Source organism: Pogoniulus pusillus, chromosome 26, assembly GCF_015220805.1.
Source record: "Pogoniulus pusillus isolate bPogPus1 chromosome 26, bPogPus1.pri, whole genome shotgun sequence".
Taxonomy (NCBI): Eukaryota; Metazoa; Chordata; class Aves; order Piciformes; family Lybiidae; genus Pogoniulus; species Pogoniulus pusillus.
The window spans coordinates 5,817,318-5,839,088 of record NC_087289.1 but is presented as its reverse complement, the minus strand read 5'-3'; the positions used below and the strand labels follow the sequence as shown (position 1 = coordinate 5,839,088).

The 21,771-nt window shown below is 46.9% G+C and overlaps 1 protein-coding gene across 7 annotated transcripts; it reads left to right on the top strand.

Annotated features, from left to right (window-relative positions):
- The first annotated feature begins 900 nt into the window (after positions 1–900).
- Positions 901–20,948, top strand: EIF4E2 (eukaryotic translation initiation factor 4E family member 2). 7 transcript variants are annotated; one of them, XM_064164798.1, is made up of 8 exons: positions 901–1,051; positions 1,820–1,934; positions 3,203–3,337; positions 5,741–5,845; positions 9,314–9,466; positions 9,555–9,691; positions 15,661–15,753; positions 17,874–17,952. In XM_064164798.1, exons 1-7 carry the CDS (start codon positions 1,032–1,034, stop codon positions 15,713–15,715), a joined length of 720 nt encoding a protein of 239 aa, XP_064020868.1. In that variant the 5' UTR covers positions 901–1,031; the 3' UTR covers positions 15,716–15,753; positions 17,874–17,952. The 7 variants fall into 7 exon arrangements, with proteins under 7 accessions (XP_064020868.1, XP_064020869.1, XP_064020864.1 ...); XM_064164799.1 differs by lacking the exon at positions 15,661–15,753 and adding an exon at positions 20,458–20,948 and having other exon boundaries at positions 910–1,051; XM_064164794.1 differs by lacking the exons at positions 901–1,051; positions 17,874–17,952 and adding exons at positions 1,084–1,236; positions 20,458–20,948.
- Positions 20,949–21,771: the final 823 nt, after the last annotated feature.

Below are 21,771 nucleotides of genomic sequence, written 5' to 3'. Positions count from 1 at the left end.
CTGGGGAAGGTCTAGGCTGGATGTTAGGAGGAAGTTGTTGGCAGAGAGAGTGATTGGCATTGGAATGGGCTGCCCAGGGAGGTGGTGGAGGCACCGTCCCTGGAGGTGTTCAAGCAAAGCCTGGATGAGGCACTTAGTGCCATAGTCTGGTTGACTGGATAGGGCTGGGTGCTAGATTGGACTGGATGATCTTGGAGGTCTCTTCCGAGCTGGCTGATTCTATGATTAGGTAGGGCTGGGTGCTAGGTCGGGCTGGATGAGCTCGGAGGTCTCTTCCGAGCTGGCTGATTCTATGATTAGGTAGGGCTGGGTGCTAGGTCGGGCTGGATGAGCTCGGAGGTCTCTTCCGAGCTGGCTGATTCTGTGATTAGGTAGGGCTGGGTGCTAAGTCGGGCTGGATGATCTCGGAGGTCTCTTCCGAGCTGGCTGATTCTGTGATTAGGTAGGGCTGGGTGCTAGGTCGGGCTGGATGAGCTCGGAGGTCTCTTCCGAGCTGGCTGATTCTGTGATTAGGTAGGGCTGGGTGCTAGGTCGGGCTGGATGAGCTCGGAGGTCTCTTCCGAGCTGGCTGATTCTGTGATTAGGTAGGGCTGGGTGCTAGGTCGGGCTGGATGAGCTCGGAGGTCTCTTCCGAGCTGGCTGATTCTACGATTCTAAAACCGTATGTAGCAGACATAAATGATCGTTTATAATACAAGGGGAGGCAGCGGCAGCCGCCGGCAGGGGCCAGGCCATACGAGGCGCCAGCTCCCGGCGCTCCCTGCCCGCGGCGGCGGCCGCGCCCCGCACCGCGCTCAGCATGGCGGCGCTGCCGGCCCGCCACACTCAAGATGGCAGCCGTCGGCCGCTGGCATCCCGCCCGAGTCCCACCTCAAATGGCAACCGGGAGCCTTCTTTGTGCCCTTCTCTCCGTTCCTTCCTCCGTGCTCGTGGCGCCGAGGGGAAGTGCGGCGCAGGCGGAAGCGTTTGGAGAGCGGACTCGGCGGAGCGGAAGTCGCTGAGGCGGACGGAGGTGGCGGCGGGCAGCGACGATGAACAACAAATTCGACGCGTGAGTTACGGCGCGGCTCTCCCCGGCCCCTCCCGCCACTGCTGCGGGGAGCTGCGCGGCCCCGCTCCCCGCCGGCGGCTCCCCACCGCCGCCTCAGGGCCGGGCAGACGAGACGCGATGAGTCACGGGGCCGCGCATAGCCCCTTTCCTTCCCCCAGCGTCCGGCCCGGCCCTGCCTTGCTCGGGTGCCTGGCCCTGAGGGGATGCGGTCCCGAGGGGTGGGGGCAGGACGCCGGCAGCACGGGCTTGTGGCGGACAGCCCTTGCCGTGCGCGGCCGTGGGGCGGCCCGGCGGTGCGGTGGCGGTGGGGTGAGGGGCCGCCGTTTGGCCGCGCTTCTCGCTTGTCTTTTCCGACCCTTCCCAGGGAACGAGGCGGGCGGAGAGACCTGTGGGGTGCTGTTGTGTTGTCTGCTTGTCAGAGGGGCTGCCTCTGCTTAAGGCGTGGAGAGCCGAAGGGAAGTCAGCAAAGTTACAGTGACAGGTCTTGGTGGCTGCTGCCTGAGCAGTTAGAAACCCTGCCAAGTAGTTGGAGTTTTCTATGACAGATCAGTATGTAGTATGACCTGCTTGAGTTTGTCCTAAAGAGGCATTTAGTCGCGCACTTCTGCTTAAAAATGTGTGCCTAAGATGCCTGTAGTGGCCTCTGGGCATGCAAGGTAGTACTCGTTTTTATTGCATGGGTTGAGCCGAGAAGCAGAGACTATTCGGACTTGGCGTGAACCTTCTCGGTTGTGCAGTGTAAGACTCGCTCTCTTCTCGCTTTGTCAGATTGAAAGATGACGATAGTGGAGACCATGACCAGAATGAAGAAAATAACACACAGAAAGACGGTGAGAAGGAAAAGAACGATCGGGAGAAACCACAGACCACTACGAAGAGGAAGGTACAGGGCTGGCATCTGCATTCCACCGCCAAGGCGTGATGGGGGAGTGCTAGATGAAAGGAAAATAGGTCTTGGTGGGCTGTGGGTGCTTAACGAGCTGTTGCTCTTGTAATGAAGACAGGAGTGCTACATTAGCATTTGGATAATCTGGTGTGGCTCTTGGAGGTATGCAATCTGAGGGGTGAGTGCTTCCTTCATAAATGCAGCTTGTACTCTGCCAGACTTTGGAACAGAAATTACAAATAAAGCTTTATTTTCCCCCAAAAACCATTTTTCTCAGGAAAGGATGTGGAGAAAGGAGTGATTGGCAGGGGAGCAGTGGCATGCTGCCAGTGTACCAGTCCATGTTTGTGCTGCTCCTGAAATAACTCATAAGTCTGTGTGGCATAGCCTACTCAAGGAGGCATGGATCCATCCTCCTCTGTTGTTTTTTCTCTTTTAATCTGGTGCTAGGGAAAACTGTGGTGTCTAAAGTAATGCAGACCTTATAAAATGATCACAGGCAAGAGAAGAGTAGAGATTTAAGTACCTCCTGTGGCCAGTACCAAACAATACAAGATAACAGTTTTTTGGTTGGTTTGTTGTTTTCTGTCAGTTTCTGCTCTTGGGGAATGAGTTCTCATTAGCCTTTTTTGTGCTCCTTATTAGAAGTCTTTTTAATCAGAAAGGGGCATTTTGGAAATGATGAAATGATCACTGGCCACTGCTAGCCATGAGTTCTGCCAAAGGTGACATAACAGGTTCTAAGACCAATCATCTCAGAGCATTGGGATGTTGGTTGCTTAAGGGAGTTGGTGCCACCAAAGAGTTATAATTGCATTTGAATCATGGTTTAATAGGGATGAGTTTTCTTCCCAGAGGAGGAGGGCCTTTTTTATCCCTGACATTGAGAAGGTTACAATTCTCATATTGCCCTTTTTATTTTGTCTTCTTCCTCTGAGACAGAAACAAATACTAAAGGAAATTCTAGTATTACAGCCTGTTACAGTTGCAAGAGTTGCTTTTTTGATGCTTAAGGTTATTTTTTTTTCCTTAGTCATCCCTGCTCAGCAAATATCTACGTTCTTTGAAGTAGTCAGCTGCCATTAGCCTAATCATCCATTTCAGACACTAAGAGGTAGTATTTCTCAGTAAAAACGAAGATGAGTTGTTTGGTTTATGGTCCATGAAGGCAGGAACACGTGGGCTTCTGATGCTGTAGATGTAATTTTTCTCATTCCCTGTTTGGAGGAGTGCTTCAGGGGTAAGCAGGTGTTTGTGTTCTGCAGGCTGTCGTCCCAGGGCCAGCAGAGCACCCCTTACAGTATAATTACACCTTCTGGTACTCCAGACGAACACCCGGGAGGCCAACCAGCTCGCAGAGTTACGAACAGAACATCAAACAGATTGGCACCTTTGCCTCTGTGAGTATACCCCTGTTCTTGTGTCACTTGGGCATGGCACGGTCAGCATGGCTGGCTTGATCTCTCTGTGCTGGGTGTATGCATGTGCAGGCTGTGCTCTCGGAGCAGGAATAGAGAAGAGTGAGTGGTTTGCCATGACTTAACATGTGAGTTCTTGAGTTGCCTACAGCAAGTGACATGTCTTAAGCAGTTCTCTGCCCTGTGCCAGACATCTCTGCCTGCAGTAATGATGGTAGCTGGAATAATAATAGAAAAAGGAAAGAATGTAGTATAAATCTTCCATCTGGAGCAGAGTTTGAGAGGTATGCAAGAGAAGAAAGGAGCACCTTTTCTGGATGCAACAGAGATATGAAGCGAAGACCGTACAGTTGTATGTCTCCCCACTTCCCTCCTACATGCTTCCCCTGCTTCTTCCCTGCTCCTGTTTCTACCACATAGTCTGTGTTTGGAACAAGCACCTGGTGTGCTGTGTATACCCGTAGCTGGTGGCCTGTAGTGTGTCTGGAAGTCATGACTGACATGCAGTTTAATGTTGCAGTGAAGTTCATTAAGTGGCAAATTGCTCTCACTTTTCCACCATTTGTGGTTGTTCATTCCTGTAGTAAAATGACTGTATCCTGGAAAGGCAGTATTAGGTTCTTGCATGGTACCAGCAGTGCAAAACCATCTTTAAAATGCCAGGATACAAAAGCAGAACATGTCTCTGTTGCAGAAGCAGCACATACAAGACCATTCTCAAGGCCAGCAATTCTGCTGGCTGCTTTGGGGTTTTTGTTTCTTTGGTTTCTTTTTCAATCTAGTGTTAGTCCAGATTTTCTTCACAACCTTGCAGATGCTAATTTTGCCCACCAGTAAATCTCTATCTTCTGTCGTGTGGGAATTTATGAAAAGGTCCCTTAATCCCTTCTGGAGGCTGTGAAAATATGCCTGACCAGGTATCTGGGTTGCATTACTGCAGCCAACGGGATGAGTGTGGGAAGAGCAGCTTTAAGCCTATCATCATGGGTAGTTACTGCTTCTGTTCCCCTGTCTGAGTGAGTGCTTTTAGTTCAGTGAATGAAAAGTGTGGCTGCTCTTTGATGATCTGGCAATAACTTTTCAGTCTGTTAAATCAGTGTAGACTTAATGTTGATTTTTAACTGCTTAGTGGAAAAACTCCACACGTTTTATTGTCTTCTGCAAGTAAGTGCTAGAGTTGGGCTAGGATGGTGAGAGACTGGCGAGCAAATGTCATAATGTGTTTGGGTCCAAATTCTGTTTGAGGATGGGTTAAAAAACAAGCTTCAGAAAAGAATTGTCTGAGCCTAAATCTGGGTTCAGGTTTCCTCTTCGCTTTTCAGTAGAAGGCTCTGAACGCTTTTGAGCGCTGACCACTAGAGGGCATACTCAGGCGGTGCTAGGAGATAATTTGCACACTGCATTTAGATGTGTCTGATCAAAATAGATTGCTTCTGACCCCACCTCAGTCTCGGCTGTCAAAGCAAATTCCTGCTTGGGTGGCAGAGGTCAGACACTGGAACAAAATTCCAGGTGCTGACCAAATTGCTAAGGTCACTGACAAAGTTCTTGGGGTGGTGTCTTGATTCCTGCAGCTTCACTGCATAATAGCCATTTTCTTACTGAACGGAGTATGTAAATATGTGAATTAGCATAATCTCTTCCAGTGCCTTGTTTTGTTTTGGAGATCCGACCCTCCAACATCCTTTCATATTTGGAAATCTCAAAGGATAAATATGTTGCTTTTAAGAATTAGAAAAGATCATTTCCCTCCCTTTTGGCCAGACTGTCTGAGGTAGATGCAGTGGTGTCAGAACAGAGACTGGTCAAAGTGAAGTGGATAATCCAAATGGACCATGGCAGATTGGAGAAGGAAGTAAGAGGTATTTAAATAAATGCTCTGAATGGTGCCTGAAGATCTTAAACCTGGATACAGTAAAATTAAATTAACAAAACCAAAATTTCAGTCTCCATGATCACAGGAAGCAGTAGTAAATGCAGGGCTGATGTGGCTGCCTGGAGAGGCTTGGCTGTAGCTTGTGCCCTTGAGACATCCACTGACTGAAAGTTCAGGCAGTAGGATTTACAAGATATGCTTGAAAGTGTTTTTTCAGAGCAGCAGTTATCTTAGCAGAGGTTTCTTTAGACAAACACCAACTGACTTTGGAGGAACCTGATGCTTGTTTCAAGTCTTCTGGTAATGGATCCAGTAAAAAATAGACACCCAAGCTCTGATCCTACCATTGCTTTCTGGATATATTAGTTGATGCCTTCATGAGAAGAAATTAAAACAGAAGAGGAGAAAGTGGTTCTGGGCAGCCTGTGTAGAAGGGGAAACCTGTCTCTGCAGGAATCCTGGCTGTGAACAGTTTGATCAGCCTTGTTGTGTGGTTCGTGTCATTGCAGGTGGAGCAGTTCTGGCGGTTTTATAGTCACATGGTACGTCCTGGGGACCTGACAGGCCATAGTGACTTCCACCTTTTCAAAGAGGGAATCAAACCCATGTGGGAGGTGAGTTGAAGCTCTCATTTCTGCCTTGATGTTTTCACAGAGTACTCTGGAGAGAACCTCCTACAGTGACGGGTCTCTTGTCATTAAATGGCACTCCAGGCTTCTCTAGGGTGCAGTCCGTTCTGTGTTCCCTGTAAACTTGTCCTCAGAACTTTGTCCTATAGAACCAGCAGTCCTGTGACTTGCTGGCAGAGGAGAGGTAAGATGCAGGGAGTAGTCAGCTGCACTTCTCAAAGGTTGCAGACCTGCCTTTTCCTCTGGGTCCAGAGGATCTCTGGGCAGTATTGCCTACAGCCCGACGAGAGGGGGACTCCAACTAAGCTCTGTGTCTCCTGATATAGGCACTTGCCATTTATTATAACTTTGTCAAGTGACAGCAGTGTGAGGCTTTCCTCTAGAGGGGCTGGACTTCTCTAAGTGGAATTCAGCAAATCTTATAAGAAGCCAACCTGCCTTTTTCTGACAAGGAGGGAAGAGAAGGCGCAAATGACAAAAGCCTACAGCTGTATGTAGGTGTGGAGATGGAAAGAAGATTTAGCCCTTCAGTTGCTTCTCTTTGTTCCAAGGCACTTAGTTTGCTTCTGTTCATTCCTATCCAAATCTGTTTTAAAAAAGAGAAGGGAAAAAAGATACTCTCTGCCTAGCAAATCATTCTTCCAGTTCCTGGCCAGCTTCCAACAATGACCAAAACCATTCTCAGTATGAGGATTTTATGTGTTGCGCTCAAGTATCTAATTAGGCTGCTTGGTCCTGAGAAATTTATATGTGACCCTAGTTGGCAATTATTTGAAGCAAGGTGTTTTATAGCCAGTTACTGCAGCTGCAATTTATACAAAACGTTTAACTCTCTTTGGACTTCTGGTGAGGGAGTTACTCTGATAATGTGTCAGCCAGAGAGTCCACAAGTTAATCATAACAGAATTCCTTTAAAGCGTTTTCCTGTAGCCACTTTAAGTGGGAGGTGGAGAAAATCTTTTGTTTCTTTGCTTCTGGCCTCATTCCCTTCTTGCATTTTTAGAAGAGGACCTGGGATCTTATTGTTGGCCTTCCCTTTTCTGCTTGCTTTGTAGGGCTTTGTCTGCACTCCTTTCCTCATCCAAACTAATCGTTACTTGCTGCTGTTCTTGTAGGCACATATGTGTGTATTTACCTCTTATCTTTTTCTGGATCCATCTGTGCCTTTTCTGGGTAAAGTCAGAAGCACTAAGCATAATGTTCCCTGGTGATTTACTGGGCTGCAGATCATTATTATTCTGGTAAAGGGAAATCAAATGCTTGACTGAACCGAAGCTTGTTTAACCTAAAAGAAAACTAACAATAACTGTAAAACACACAATACAGCATCTGCCTCCCAATCACTGTTCTCTTTTTAGCCTTGAACCTGCTTAAACCACCTTTGAAATATTTTGAGCCAGTGTCATTTTCTCTTCTGACTCCCAGTAGTCACACAGTATCACACAGTATCACAGTATCACCAAGTCATTGCGGAAAGTCTAAGAAGTTAAACTCAACTCCCTCCTTAAACTCTGAAGCCTTGACAGTATAATTCTTAAAATGAGATGTTCACAACTTGGAGAACAAGGACACTTATTCAGCAAGTAGTTTGCACCTTAGGGGATTGCACCACATTCCTGGAATTCATGTTCATTTGAATTCTTCACCATGCATGTGGCTGCTGTCATGCTTTGAGGCTTATCCAGAGCTGACACCTTCCCTTTCAGTACACACCTGAAAGCTGGGGATCTGAGTTCTGCTGTTCTACTGCACTGCTGTATTTGCTCAGGATTGCTTCGTTAGCACTCGCTCTCTCGGAGAGCACACAAATATTAGTTCTATCCAAGCTCTAGTGAAGCTTTAAGGCTAAGGTAAAGTTAACTTTGTTTCATTAAGGGTTGGGCTGCCTTGCCTAGCATCTTTAAGGTGTGTCCCAGCTTGGCAGAGGGGATTTGGCCAGGAACGTCTTGTGTTTTGCAGTCCCCTCTGAGTTCCCCTTTGTTCTTCTCTGTTTCTGTCCTAGACCTGTCTTTCCTTTCCTTTCCTAACTGCCACCTCTTTGGCTTGTTCCTACCTCTCTCTCCTTCAGCTTTGGATGGAATTTGTTACCTTCTCACCTTGTAAGATTTACAAGAGAAAGCCACAGCCTTCTGCACAGAGGAGGAGCTGCTCTTTGACATAGGTGTGCATTCTGTGAAGCAGGGGAGTCTGTAGAAGTTTTCAGCTCCTTTTCAGGTGCAACATACGGAATCACAATATTGAGGTGACAGACTGAGTGCTTAGCATAATTTTTATTCTTTACTCTCCCCTCATTTTTGGTTGTTTCCCTGGGTCACAGCAGCCTGGAACAAACATTCAACTGTATGACAAGTGATAATGTCAGTGGTTCTCAGAATGGACTGGTTCTTTCTGAGTTAACACAACTTGTGACCCCGTGCCTGGAAATGTGAAAGAAAAGCATTTGTCAGCTTTTCACTTGCTTTTAAATGCCACTTTGCAAACTCTTTCCCTGCCTTTCGTGTTCTGTGTTGAGGGACTTTTCCTGATTTACAAGCAGACCTAAAGATGATTAGGCAAATAGGTAGTCAGGATGTGATGATTTGGGAGTTCTGTGCCTCCCCACTCTTACGAAATCACCCAGACCAGACTCAGCCGATCTGCAGGTTAAGGAATGAAGCTTTATATTTACAGCTTAGCACAATATACAAGCAGATATTTACAATATTTACAGCTATGTACAGAAATATATAAGGTAAAAATGTAATACAGAAACACAGCATCCCTCCCAGAAACCAGAGTCCCCAGGAGAGGCTCCCAACCACCCTTCCACCTCCTTTCCACCCTTCTACCTTGCCCCAGACTTTGCCTTACGCTCAAGGTGAGTTTGGAAAATTGGCCCAGGGGAGTTGGGAAGCAGACAGATTAGTTACACAGACAGCAAGTTAGAGAGAGAAGGGAGGCAGACAAAGAGCAACTCTGTTACCTATGTTTGTGTTCTTGTTTTTATACATCTCAGGAAGCCTGTGAGTGCAGTAGATGTCACCACTGTTTCCTTTTCACAGCCTATAATCTAATTCTTCTCACCAAAATATTCCAGCCAGCTTCAAACTAGCATGCAGGCTCAGGTTTAGGAGCAGTTTTAGGGCCCTTGCCTCTGTTTCTGTGTGCAAATTGGTAGGCTGCTGTTAGTCTGTGGTAGTGGGATCGAAACACTAGAGCTCAAGTCTTCAGTGCATAGAGCTTCTTCTGGAATGCTGAGAGTCACTGTTTCAAATACTTTGTATTCAAAGTAAGTGGTGTACCTCTGGCTCTGCTTGTAGGAGGGAGAAGTGAAATGCTTTTGCTTAAAAATGCCTCCACTCTGTCCCTTGCCCCACCCAATCAATATCTGCTCCTGTCTGTGCCTCTGCTGTCTTAAGGAAAGCAGAAAAACAGCTAGAAGAAAACAAATCAATTTCTCGCCCCTCTCCCTAGGACGATGCCAACAAAAATGGTGGCAAATGGATTATCCGCCTGCGGAAGGGCTTAGCGTCGCGGTGCTGGGAGAACCTCATCCTGGCCATGCTGGGGGAGCAGTTCATGGTGGGCGAAGAAATCTGTGGGGCAGTCGTCTCTGTCCGATTCCAGGTGAGCGCTTCTGAGGGCCGGCTTGCGCTTCCATTGGACAGGGCTGCCACAAGTGCCATCTGCTTACCCCTCACATGCTATTCTGTAGGAGGATATCATCTCCATATGGAACAAGACAGCCAGTGACCAGGCCACGACAGCCCGGATACGCGATACGTTACGAAGAGTGCTCAACCTACCTCCCAACACCATCATGGAATATAAAACACACACTGATAGCATCAAGTACGTGTGGTGGCAAGGGGAGGGCCTGCTGCTGGTTGCATGCGTGCTTGAGCAGTTTAATGCAGGTCACAGGAGCTGGTAGAAGCGCTCACGTGCGTTAGGGCTTCGCTGCAGACGGTCACACAAACAGCAGCGCTTGCTGCCAGCGCGCTTGGCAAGGCAAATATCTGTGTTGCTTCTGTGCTGTTGTTAGGGACAGTTGGTTCTAATAGCAAAACCTTCTCCTTTTTTTTTTTCAGGGCTTTTTTAGTGATCCACCCAGCTTGTCGTTTGGGAAATGGGAGTGTGTGGGGCTCTGGCTTGATGTATTTCAAAGACAAGATTGTAGTCGGGGCGGGGGGGACACACACGAGATCATTTGAATAAACAGAGATCCTAGGGAATAAAGTGCGGAAGCTAACAGGGATTTATAGTGCCATTAGACTTATAAATGGTCTTGGGAAAGTGCTGTGTGAATTTACAGTGCTGTACAAATGATTTCTAATCATAGTAAACGTCGTATATTAAGTCTTCCAGGCCCTGGTGACAGAGGCTCTTTAACAAGACTGGAAGATCACGGTACGCTGAGAGGACAGCTTGTATTTTTAAACAAACCTATTAGAGCTTACCATACCAGGCCATTCAGGGTGACTTTTATTTCCCACAAAGTGACAAAAAAAATTGCATCTATAGGTATTAGTTAGAGGTTAAGAGTGTAATTTTTTTTTCTCTTAAGCATATTCTAGACCAATAACGCTGATTAGGTCATATTGGTTAAATTAACACTTCAAAAGGTGTCCCCAGAAAAAAGAAGAGAAACAAATTAATATAGCATTGATGGAGCAGTGAGCTTTCTAATCTAGACCATAATCAGGGTGCAAGTACCTTTCATGACTTCCTCTCATTATGCTAGCTTGCTCTTTGCACATGATCACCCTGTCAGCAGTGTGCTGTCAGACAGTTTGGCGAGATACAGCTAGCTTCCAGTTGAGGCAAATTTTAAGTGTGGGTCACTAGCAGCACTGTAAAAGTCTCATTTAAACTGCCTGTAGGCATCTAGCGTTCCGTGTGGCACTCCTTTCTGCGTGCATGGGAAAGAGAAGGGAAGGAGAAATTATTAAACTGAATCTTTTCCAAGCAGCTTTGGTTTCTGGAAGTTCTCGCTTCTGTTGAAACCTTGTATTCGTGCTTTTGCCAGTAACGTTTCTCATGCCTTTTGTGCCAGGAGAGGGCACTATCGACTCTGTCCACATTAGGAGATAGCGAAGTGCTCCAGTGGACACAACAAAGTATTCTGCTCCTGTTCAGCAGTAGCAGTCTGGTGATACCGCTTTGTCATGGGAGCAGGGAGGTGTTTGCCTTCCCTCAGTCTCTGCAGGGGAAAGCTGTGTACTGAATCACCTATCCTATGTAGTGGTGGTTCATATAGCAAGGTTAGAATGGAAATGAGATGACCTTTCCCTTATAAGCTATTACCACCGGCACTTCCCAGCACAGAGAATGCTGCTATAGCAATGTTTGTATCTGTCCTTGCTCTGGCAGGTGTCAGTCCTTGAGTTATGGTGTATCCAGAATTGTGGTCTTATTTCCCTCTACAGTGTAATGTGCCATACTTGCTGCCCTCTCTTCCTGCATAGCATCGAAGATTTGTTTGTGCTGCTGATGTGTGGTGCAAAATAAGCTTGTCCAAGAGTAACAGGTGTTTGTGGAATTGAGTTCAGTAGTTCAGATTACAGCTGGGAGTAATTTTTAAACAGGGGCAGACTGGTTTGTCTCCCACTTACTCTTCTGTGAGTAGAAGAGAGATAGTAAGGAGCTGGTTTGGTGTCCTAGAAAGATAGACCCTAAGCAATTAACGTTTCACCCTGCAGAGGATCATGAGAGCTCTTTTCTTCCATTGCCTCTCTTGAGCTCCAGCACTGTGTTTGCAGTTTTATGTTGCCACCAGTGTAAATTCAGAGCAGAACTGCTTGTCAGTGGAGTTTCTGTGTGGTGATGCATGGACAGACTTTGTGTGCCTTGCTTGCCTGGTACCAGTGGGCAGCAAGCGACAGCAGCTGCAGGGAGGTGACGATGCCTGCTTCCTTGACAGAGGAGAACAGGACAGCCCCAGCTTTCAGTCTGACTCTTCTTGGCTATGCTTCATATCATTAAGGTTCTCTCACTAATGAAGACTCTCTTGTGTAACCAGTTCTATCCTCCATATAAGCCTGGCTCCTTTTCCTCAGCCATCTATCAAGCCCTGTTGAAATGCTGTCCATCATGAATAAACCCCACTTATGCTGCGTGTGTACCATGTGATTTATGGCCGGGGAGGGCTTTCCAGCAGCACTCCGCATTCGCGCTCTGGCTGTGTTTTATGAAAGGCTCTAATGGAAGAGCTGTGCTGTAGGCTTTGTCAGGGCTGCCTTTCTAGGGGGGCTCGTAGCATTTTTCATTTGTATGGGCCGCATCTCTCCACTAGAGCTCTGCTCATGTGCAGTGTTTGATTGGCATTGATTGTGCTTCGGGGAAGGGAGCACGCTTAGCAAGAAAAGAACAGGCGTTTCTCAAAACCTTGACTTTTAGGTAGTGCATTGACCTGGATTAGCTTTTGACACACTGTAAATGAATGCTTCTGTAGAAATTGCCAGCACGGCCCTCGCTGTGGAACCTGAACCCTGTGTTTCAGGTTTTATATATTCCTTTTGTGATAATGCATTTTGTATTAACTCATTTTTAGACACCATTTTTCATGAGTTGTCAGTGAGGCTGCAGTCTCTTTTGTTTCAGAAAGTGGCGGTGCTGCCAAGCTGTGTTTGAAAAGTATCTGTTGCTTCACAGCTATTCCAATGAGCTGTTCTGCATTCTGTCCTTTCTGCTCTCAGCAGTGGGGCTTGTGCATTTAGCTAGATAAGCAGATCTTTCATTGCAATTTTCCTGTGTTTGTCCTTTCTCTTGCTTGTGATATTGACAAGCTGCCTAAATCCCAGTGAGGGGAAGGGTCAGCCTAGTCTGTATTAATTTCCAATCTTGCTAGAAGAGCTAGAACAATCTCTTGGACTTCACTTAATTCCAGGGGGTTTATAGTGTCTTAGATGCTACAGTGCTGAGCACCTGAAAAGAATGTGTGTGACATTGTGTGGGCTACCTCGTTTCAGTAGCTGGAGAGAAATAGCTTCTCTTTGTCCCCTAAGAGGTGGACTGAGAGAGGTGCAGTCAGATGTGGTGAACCATTTAATAGGTTCTGTTCATCAGCGCTGGTAATCTTGGAGGTGGCCTGGTCCAGCAGTGACCAGTGGGTTGCGAACAGTGCTGCTCCCTGTGCTTTGGAATTGAGAAGAACAAACAAAAAAACCTCTTAGTCTCTTGCCTTAGGAGGTGCACTGTGCATTTTTTGAAAGCGAGGTGTTGCCAGTTGCAGCCTGCTCGTGTCTCAGTGAGTGCACTAAATATATTCAGGTACTGTAGGGAGTAAACTGCAATTGAGAGAGGGGTGGAGGAGAAGCGATGGATCTGGAGTGTGGGTTTTGAGCGTTGCAGTGGGAAGCACTTGGCTGTCTTGCATAGTTGTTTTGCCCTGCTTGGGGTTATCAGCCTTTCTTTTCCACACTGTTAACTGTGTGGTCAGTGACCATTTCCTGTCCTGGGAGCTCTCACCTGCAGCACCATCCAGGAATCCCAGCCAAATTAACAACGTCACTTTGCATGCCAGGAGACGCCAGACCCCTGGCTGTACAGCAGGCTGCTGCTGAGAGGGCTGCTCTGGAAATATTTTGGTTGCTCTGTGACTTTATGAATTGTCCTGTCATCTCTAAAGCAAGGTTGCTCTTTTTGAAAACAAAGCTTCAGTTATTTGTAAGTGCCTGCTGCAGTGAGAGCTGAGCAGGGTTATAAAACTATCCTTTCCTTTCAAAGTCACTACTGATAACTAATGGGATGGCTCGAGTAAATGAGAGGAATAGTTGATCTTAATAGGGCTGGCACTGGGTTCATTTCATTGCAGGCAGTTGGAGGAAATGGCCTCAGACTATGTTGTAGCTGGGAAAGGAGCAGATACTGTGTGGAGGAAGTAAGGATATGTCCTGTAAGAAGACCACAGGGTCAAGTTTCTCAGGTTAAAAACAGTGAGGATTGAAGAACAGAAATCTGCATGTAAATGGCAGATGTTGGACGAGAAGATCAGTGTCTGTGAGACAGTAAGCTGGTGTTGGAGTCCTTGTGAGGTGTCCCTTGTGGTTACATCAGAGTTCAGCTAATTCTGTAACTCATTACAGTTCCTGTTTGCTTGCTAATTTCCAAGACCGTAGGAGAACTCCTCAGTGCTGCTTAGATGCATCATCTTTGTCTTTGACGGTAATTTAATTGGCGTGGGCAGAGTTAACCTTGTCTAAAGTCAGATGATTTCCAAATGGGACCTATACATGTTGTCAGTCAGAGAAAGGTAGGTTGCCTTGGGTCTTACCAGCTCTAGAGAGCTGTGTTATTTCACTCTCATTCCTTAAAGTCTCAGAGCAGAAATAAAAGGTAGAGAAGGGTGATGAGGTTCTAGATCTGAAAGCTGTCCTCCTCTCCTGAGCCTCTGCAGTGCTGGCTTGAATTCATTTATCACTCCAATTCCAGTAATACTTCCAGGTGCTGCAAGTCTAAGAGCACTTCCCTAGACCTGGGCTTTGAAATAATGGATTCATTGATTTGTCCTCTGTTGCCATGGTATACCTTATTCAGAAGTGTCCACAACTTTGTAAAAGGTTTCATTACCTCATTGGCCTGTCTCTTATCCAAAAAAAGTGACTATAAACTATTTATTTCATGTTTCTTTTCAAGGAGGTCACTTCAGATGTGTCCATTTCAAGGTTGTGATGTTGTCCCTGTTTGCCTTTGCTACAGATACTTACAGATATGTGATAGAATTGTTTCAGGCTAGAGGAATATGCTAGGGTGTTTTTTTTAAGCTAGTAGTTTTCAGGTCTGTCACAAAGTCCTTGATTTTCTTTGAACCTGGGGAGCCCTCTGGAAGAGGCTGCGCTGCTCTGGACACTACCTGCAGAGTGTAGTGAGTGATTACTGTGCTGGCAGGTTGCAGGCAGGCTGGTGGAAGTGGGACAGCCCTTGGTGAGTGTTGTGAGGACAGCATGCACCATGATCTTGCTGTCTCCTGTTTTTAGCTGGGGAAGGAGCTGATAAGGAAGCAGAACTGCACAGGGAAGTGCTGAAGGGGAACCACTGGGACTTAAAAGATTGAGGGTGATTGGAGAAAACAGAGCTGCTTGCATGGTAGTGATTTGGAAAGTCCCTTGAAGTGGCTGTGGCTGCTCTTCCTCTTTTTGCTGGAGTCCCCAGTAGTGGCTCCTTTTTGCTTTTTTCACCCCAACTTAGTTGATAAGGATAAGGGAAGCCCTGCTTGGGCAGTAGGGGAGAAGGTGGGAAGTGTCAACAGTCCTGAGTCAGGAATCATAGAACGGTTTGGGTCTGACTGGCTTTATTTAGCCTACTAATGTTTCCATTTCCCATCTGTTTGATGGGAATAACCTCAGTGTTGGGCATCAATTCACTGAGTATCTGATCATTGCACAGACAGTATAGCAGTAAGGTACTAAAAATGTCTATACATAAAAATAACCTCTTAGAGTCTGGCACTGTGCCTTTGGCACGTCACAGGTCATAAAGATTCTGCCAGACAAAATTAACTGGCAGCCGTGTTTGGTACGAAATGTGGAGCAGTTTGCTCTGCTAGCACAGCTTAGGTACATTAGGGCAGACACATCCTGGTGAATTTTTTCAGTCAAGTCAGCAGATAGTTTGAGTAATTAGTACTATAATATGTATGAGGGTCTTGGCTTAAAAATTCTTGGCTGGAAGAGCTTTTTCTCTGTGAGAAGGACTTGGCAGCTGAAGGACTATGTGCATGATATTATTGGAATGTTGGAACAGGGAACTCCTTGGTTTGAAAGGGGTAATAAATTATCAATTATGTTGACAAATAATCTGTCCTTGTGATCCTTCTGCAGAGAAAAGAAGTTACGAGTTTGGGGAGAACTGTGGGAGAGGAGAGAGAAGATGTGATTATGGGTGATGGAAATGTGGTAGAAATACAAGACATGGTAAGCTGGAGGGAAGACATGAATATGGAGACTTTTTGACAAGGTTGAAGCTGTGCATTCAGCAGCTAAGAGGCCTTTGTATCCAGAGTTTCTCTTCCATCTAACTTTCTTGTGGACCCACACTGTCTAGTACTGTGTGCTGACTGGGTGACATGGGCACTTTTCCTTTCTGACAAATTTAATGGCCTTGTGGCCTTGAAGGGTGCTGTGTCTGGGGAGACTTGGGAGGAAAGTTGACGTTGAGGGGCTTCTGTGCTTCCTTCTTACTTAGAATGAGCCACTTGCAGGTTTCTGTCCTCTGAGCAGCATATTGCTGTAGGTCAAGCTGATTTACAGATCTGACCTTGTGCACTACAGCTGTGCCCCCTGTGCCATCTTGTTGCATCTGTGGCACCCTTTGCTGTCTTTCTCCTTCTCATTTCCTTTGACTTCCAGGGGTCGTGTTTGAGATAACCATGGAGCTTTGTGACTCCCATGGATGGCTATAACTCAGTTGTCCATCCCAGTCAGTATTAGGAGGATTTTGAGCTACAGTGGGTGGAGGGAAAGAGAAAACCTAGCCAGATATAAGCAGGGCTTTCTTAGAGCTGATCACTTTCATAGTTCACAGGAGCCTGTGCTATGGGGCACTGTGGAGATTTAGTTTCTGCTTGGAAGTTTTGTACTGGAAAGAACTGGAATGTTTTGTCTCCAGATTTGTACTGATGGTGCCACAGTCAATGATCTTTAGGATTTCACCTTTGGGATTTCCAAAAGAGGGATTTGCTGTACTTTTGTCTGAGAAAGCAGTGTGGCAAATTCCAAGCTGGACATCACAGTGAAAAGTTTTTTGCTTCTGCCCCCTTTGCTGGGTTTCCAATGTATATGTGCAGTCTTTTGGAGTGCACAGGACAGGCACTCTGCTAGGATACCATGTGTTTATCTGGGCTATGACTTTGCTGGGGCAAGAGTACATGACACCTGAGCTGCTTTTTGCAAATGCTGGTTGTGATTTTGGGGGGCTGAGGTAAGAGCCAGACTGTTGGTCTGGTTTTGGCACAGATGCTGACTAACACAAAATTCCTGTTTCTGGACTCTTACGTTCGCTTGAAGTGGCCTGATGAGGCAATGCAGAAAATGTGAGGTAGCTGCTAAGTACCAGCAACAAAACCTGCAGTGTAGTCTGGGTTTATGACTGACCTGAGTTCCCTATAAGGTTCCTCCAGCTCCATTGGGCTCTGGGTTTAGTAAATGGCTAGGCATGTGGTGTAGGCACCAGTGCTGTTTTGCTGGGCATGGAGAGAGCTGTGAGGTTCTTTGATGTCTCTGATCCCAGAAGATAGTAGTCATGCTCGCACTAACCTTGGCATCTTTTCCCTGAGAGGGCTTTCAGTATTCTGCCTTCGTAAATCAGACAGCAATTTTTCAGTCTGCTAGCTTCGTCCGTCAGTAACATTCTCCACCAGGGAATGCAGCATTAGGCCTGGCCCTCTAACTTACCTGAAACCATTTTCATTTCAAATAGCTGTGATGTTTTTACTGGGTTGTCATTAACAATGCAGGTTTACAATAGGAAATGAGGCTTTCTAATAACAATTGGATTCTGCTGCCTGATCGAAGAGTTTTGCGACAACTAAGCCGTGTGGCATTAAAAGAAGCCCCTTCTGGGGGGGAGGGATTACTCCGTAGGCATGTGTTGAAGCATGAGGCCAGCCAGTGGCTGGGTTTAACCAGCCAAGGAACATGATAATCCTCCAGAAAGATGTAGCATTGGCTATTTTATTAGCAATAGGAAATGGATATTCCATTTGTGACTGGGAAGGTCATACCTGCCTCTGGGTATTAGTGTAGCTCTGTCAGCAGCAGCCAGTGGGAACGCTTCTTGTCTGCGCAGAACGTTGGAGCTGCCTGGCGCTGTCAGATGTTTGGCTGGGTTTTAAGGATGCTTCTATCCACTAGGGCTAGCAGAGAATATTGCCTTGCTCTCTGAAGACAAGTGCCTTTCAAACGCCATTGAATGTTTCTGCTCTTGTTAAAAGTTAAGAAGCCTTTGATCTGAAGTGCTGCTGGGTTTTTTTGGGGGGGGAGTTGTTTCATTTTTATTTTATTTTACTTTTTTTTTTTTCCCTCTGGCTTGCCAGGGCCTGGGAGGAGTTTCATGGCCTGGTGAACAGCAGTGGCCGCTGATTGAACGCTCCCCCTCCCTCTGTCACACACAGGGTAGGGCCTCATCTTTCTTCCTATGTGACTTCACGGCATACCTCTCAGCTTCCAACCCTCCTCCCGTGGGCTGGCATGTTTGTTCTCTTGCCTTGTGGGCCTGATGTTGGGCCTGTTGTGCTATTGGATCTCTCCCTAAGGTCAAAATGATTTTTTTCCTCGTTTTTGGGTTTTTTTTTTTTGACTGAAGACTGCCACATTCACTGTGGTCTCCATTCACACAGCGCTTTCCGTGGCAATGCTGTGTGCTGCTTTGCTAATGTGTCTTTCCTTTGCACAAGGCACTTTTATCCCAGACCTGATCCTGGGAGGCTGAGAGGTATGTCTTCAGCTTGGGTCTGCTGCTTTAGGATTGACTGTAAGCAGATATGGAGTGGTAAATGAATGCTAAGCACATCCATGTGATGGACACTGAGAGGGGTGCCTGGAGCTTGGCATATATGCCTTTGCTCTTGACAGTGGGCTGGAACAGAATAAATTAGCCTGTCAATAAAAACTTGTGCAGGAAGGACACACAGTAGCTGCTGTCTTCTGAAACAATAATGCTGTGGCTAAAGAGATGAAACCACCTGCTGCTTCTGGTAGGGGCAACCCATCATGTGCAGAGAAAATGTTCAAGGTGAGCTCAGGGCTGTTGGTTTTCCCCTCCAGTGCATCTTAAAAAGGGCTAGCAGGAGGCCTGGCAATGCAAGTTGTGTTTGGTTGTAGCCAGGCAGGATTGCTGTGCTGCCTCATGCCAAAGCAGAAGAACCTGCTGGAAGGAAGTGTTACAGTGCCCGGTCCCTGCCCTGTGTGGTAGGTGGCTGCTCCAACACAGCCAAGTTCTGAGGGGCCATTAGGCATACCAAAACCTCCCACCACAGCTGTGGGCATGCAGTGTTCACAGAGCTTGTTATGGGTGAAAATAATATCCTTCTTGCCTCACAACTTTTGCTTTTGTGAGGATCAATGTTTACAAAACATTGCACAAGTACCTAGCAGTGTTGTGGTTAGGTGACATTCAAGTGACCTTGCAGGGGAGGAAACCAGCTTGCTTCATGAAATACCAGTTTCAGAAGGCAGTCAGTGTGCCAAGTGTGTAGGAAAACAGTAAGAGAGTTGATTTTAGCTCTCATCTATATTGGGCTGCCTGTGCTGAGCAGGAAGAGTAGCCATGAGCAGAGGGCCTGGGGCACCCCAGCAAAGGCAAAAGGAGAGGAAGTGTGGAAACCTGTCTGAGGAAGAGCTAAGCAAAGTGTGCTGTCCTCCTGAGGTAGATGCCATGGGTGAAAGCACAGTGTGGGTTAGAAAGCCAAACCACTGTTGCAAATTAACCAGAATCCAGTTAATGAATCCTGAATCATGTTCCCAAATGGAAGCACAGCCTGCTTTGCTGACAAACAAAGAGGTGAACCCCAGTCTTCTGCAGATGGCCTCCAGCATGGTTTTTGCTGTCATGTCATAGCAGAATAACTTGCTTAACTCTCTAAAGAGTGTTGTTTACTTCCTTCTGCTCCTCCAGCTCACCTCCTGGAGGTATTTCAGCGTGCCCTGAGCTGTGATGTTGCAGCTGCCGTGCAGCTCTTAGCAGCATGCAACGTTAGCTCAGGGGGTTAATTTTACACTTGTTGCAGCACCTTGCTTCTGAAGCTGCTGCCTCTGCTCTGCAACACAACTCTGCCAATTTGGTGTGATACTTGCTGTAGGTGTTTGGTTTGGACAACTTACTGCCTTGTCCCTGTTACGGGAAGAGTTGCCAAACCTATCATCCCAAAGTAATTGTAGTCTCACTAACTCCCGTTGGAGCTTAGAAAGACAGACCACCTTTCTGCTAATGTGTAAACAGGCTTTGCCCTTGCTGCTGCTCACAGGCTGGCAGCAAGCATCAACACAGGGTTCTCTCACCTGCCCCATCTTCAATTGCCATCATGTGCTGCGAGACTCTGCAAATGAAGGTCCTTTCTTTGTCAGTAGCCTCTGCAACTCATGTGACTGCACTCATGTGAGTAAAAGCTGGTGAAGAAACTCTTCTATATAAACTGGAGGGAAACAACCTCGTCAGGTCAGATATTCTTCTAAGGTAGGAGAGAGCAGAGAGCTCTTGACAGCATGACAGTATGAGGGACAGGCAGGAGAAGGTCGGACTGACAGGGTATTTGTACTCCATGCAGAATCCCTGAAGACAAAGGTTTGGATTAAAAAGGGATCATGCAAGTTGTTTAAGCATCAAAATCTTATCAGGCAGGTTTCCAGAATCTTACCATGTGCTTTGCTCCCAGGAAATAACACTTACCCTGATGAATGGGGGTGAACCAGAATCTCCCCATGTTCCAAGTGCTCTGGAGCAGCAGGTTGACCTGTGTGAAAAGTCTATAGTTAGAAAGATCTGCTTGGGATGCTTAATGAGCGTTGGTCTGAGTGGCATACTGAGATGGCACCACTGGTAGCCATGGTGGGTGGAGCGGGGGGAGTGCTGTGGTCTGTAGGAATGCACACCTTTAACCTCTCTCTCCCCTTGTTTTCCAGGGATAATTCAAGCTTTCGAAACACAAAAATCACATTGTGAGAACAAGAGCTGGCACTAAGCTCCTCTCCCCGTGTTGAAAGCACTGAGAGGTCTCCACCAGTGCCCTCTGACCTCTGAAGGGACTCATGGGCCACTCTCTCGCACTCCTCCCTGGAGGAAGGATCCATCTGAAGCCCTCCAGCAGCGGTGTCAATAGAGGCTGATTTTGTCAAACACAAACTTTTTTTAGCAGTGGGGTGGGAGGCCAACCTTTCAATTAGCAGCGTGCCCTTGGGGCCGCATCTTGCAGCACTTTGCTCTCTTTCTCTGCCATGGCATGCAGGATCTCTGGGATTCTGCCTCAGTGTCAGAGCCTTTCGCTGAGGGATACCAGTATTATAAATCTCTCTGCAGCTGGGAGGAGCTTCCCAGGGGAGAGTTGGCCCTGTGGTTTTCAAATGCCCCCTTTCAGCTCTGCCAATAAATTATTGGGTCTCTTTGTTTCTTTCAATCTCTTTCTTTCTTTTTTCTAAATTTTGGTGGCATGGTATTTCTCCAGACTGTGTTAAAGCCCCAGGCCTGCTTCTCTCAAATCCATAAAGTGTCTTCCTACAGGCTGCTCATCTACATGAGGCAGCAGAGCACCTCAGCAGCCAGTGGTGGCCAAACTGTGCAGTGTTTGTGGAGTTACAGAGGAGTTGAGATGTTTTGCTTGAAAAATGAGGTGCTTGCATAGTCTTTGACCCTTGTCTGTACTCCCTGGCTAGTAGTACATTCCACCCAGCCCCATTTGCTGGGGAGAGGGATGAAAACTTCTCCTATAGTAGGGCTAAGAGCTGTTTGGTGTCACTGAGTTCCCTCGACTATGGCTCGCTGGAGAGGCAGCAGTACTGCAGTGTATGAGATCCAAGGAAGGGCTGAATGCAAGACCTTGCCTGCTTCTGTGCTGCACTGGAGTTTGCAAGTCCTGCCAGCTGGCAAACCAGAGCTCCAGTGAGTGTAGCAGAAGAGAGTGTTGGCCTGTACTGTCCCTCATAGCTGCATGGAAGCTATGAGCAGAAGAGGGGCTGCAAGCGACCCTGTCTCCTGTACTGCAGGGTTGTTGCCTGGAAAAGCATCGTGGCTACGACTTGGATGCCACAGAAGATAATCGGAGCTAATGATTTCCTCTGATTCTGCTTTGCTACAACTCTAATTGTACTCATTAACAGCTCCATCCTTTTCTTCCTTTCCCTGGGGAATCAGCACAGTTGCCTTTTGATTTTAATAGAGCCTTTACCTTGGGCCCAGGAGGGGAGGCTGCGGCCAAGCGTGGGACACATCTCCTGCCCTAC

What these genes read in the sequence shown, in the direction of transcription:
- EIF4E2 (XM_064164794.1), top strand. Translation starts at nt 1,169, where the DNA reads ATGAGTCACGGGGCCGCGCATAGCCCCTTTCCTTCCCCCAGCGTCCGG. An exon ending in AGATTGGCACCTTTGCCTCT is followed by an intron (nt 3,338 to 5,740) that starts GTGAGTATACCC and finishes GTGTCATTGCAG; the next exon opens with GTGGAGCAGTTCTGGCGGTT. An exon ending in TCGTCTCTGTCCGATTCCAG is followed by an intron (nt 9,467 to 9,554) that starts GTGAGCGCTTCT and finishes GCTATTCTGTAG; the next exon opens with GAGGATATCATCTCCATATG.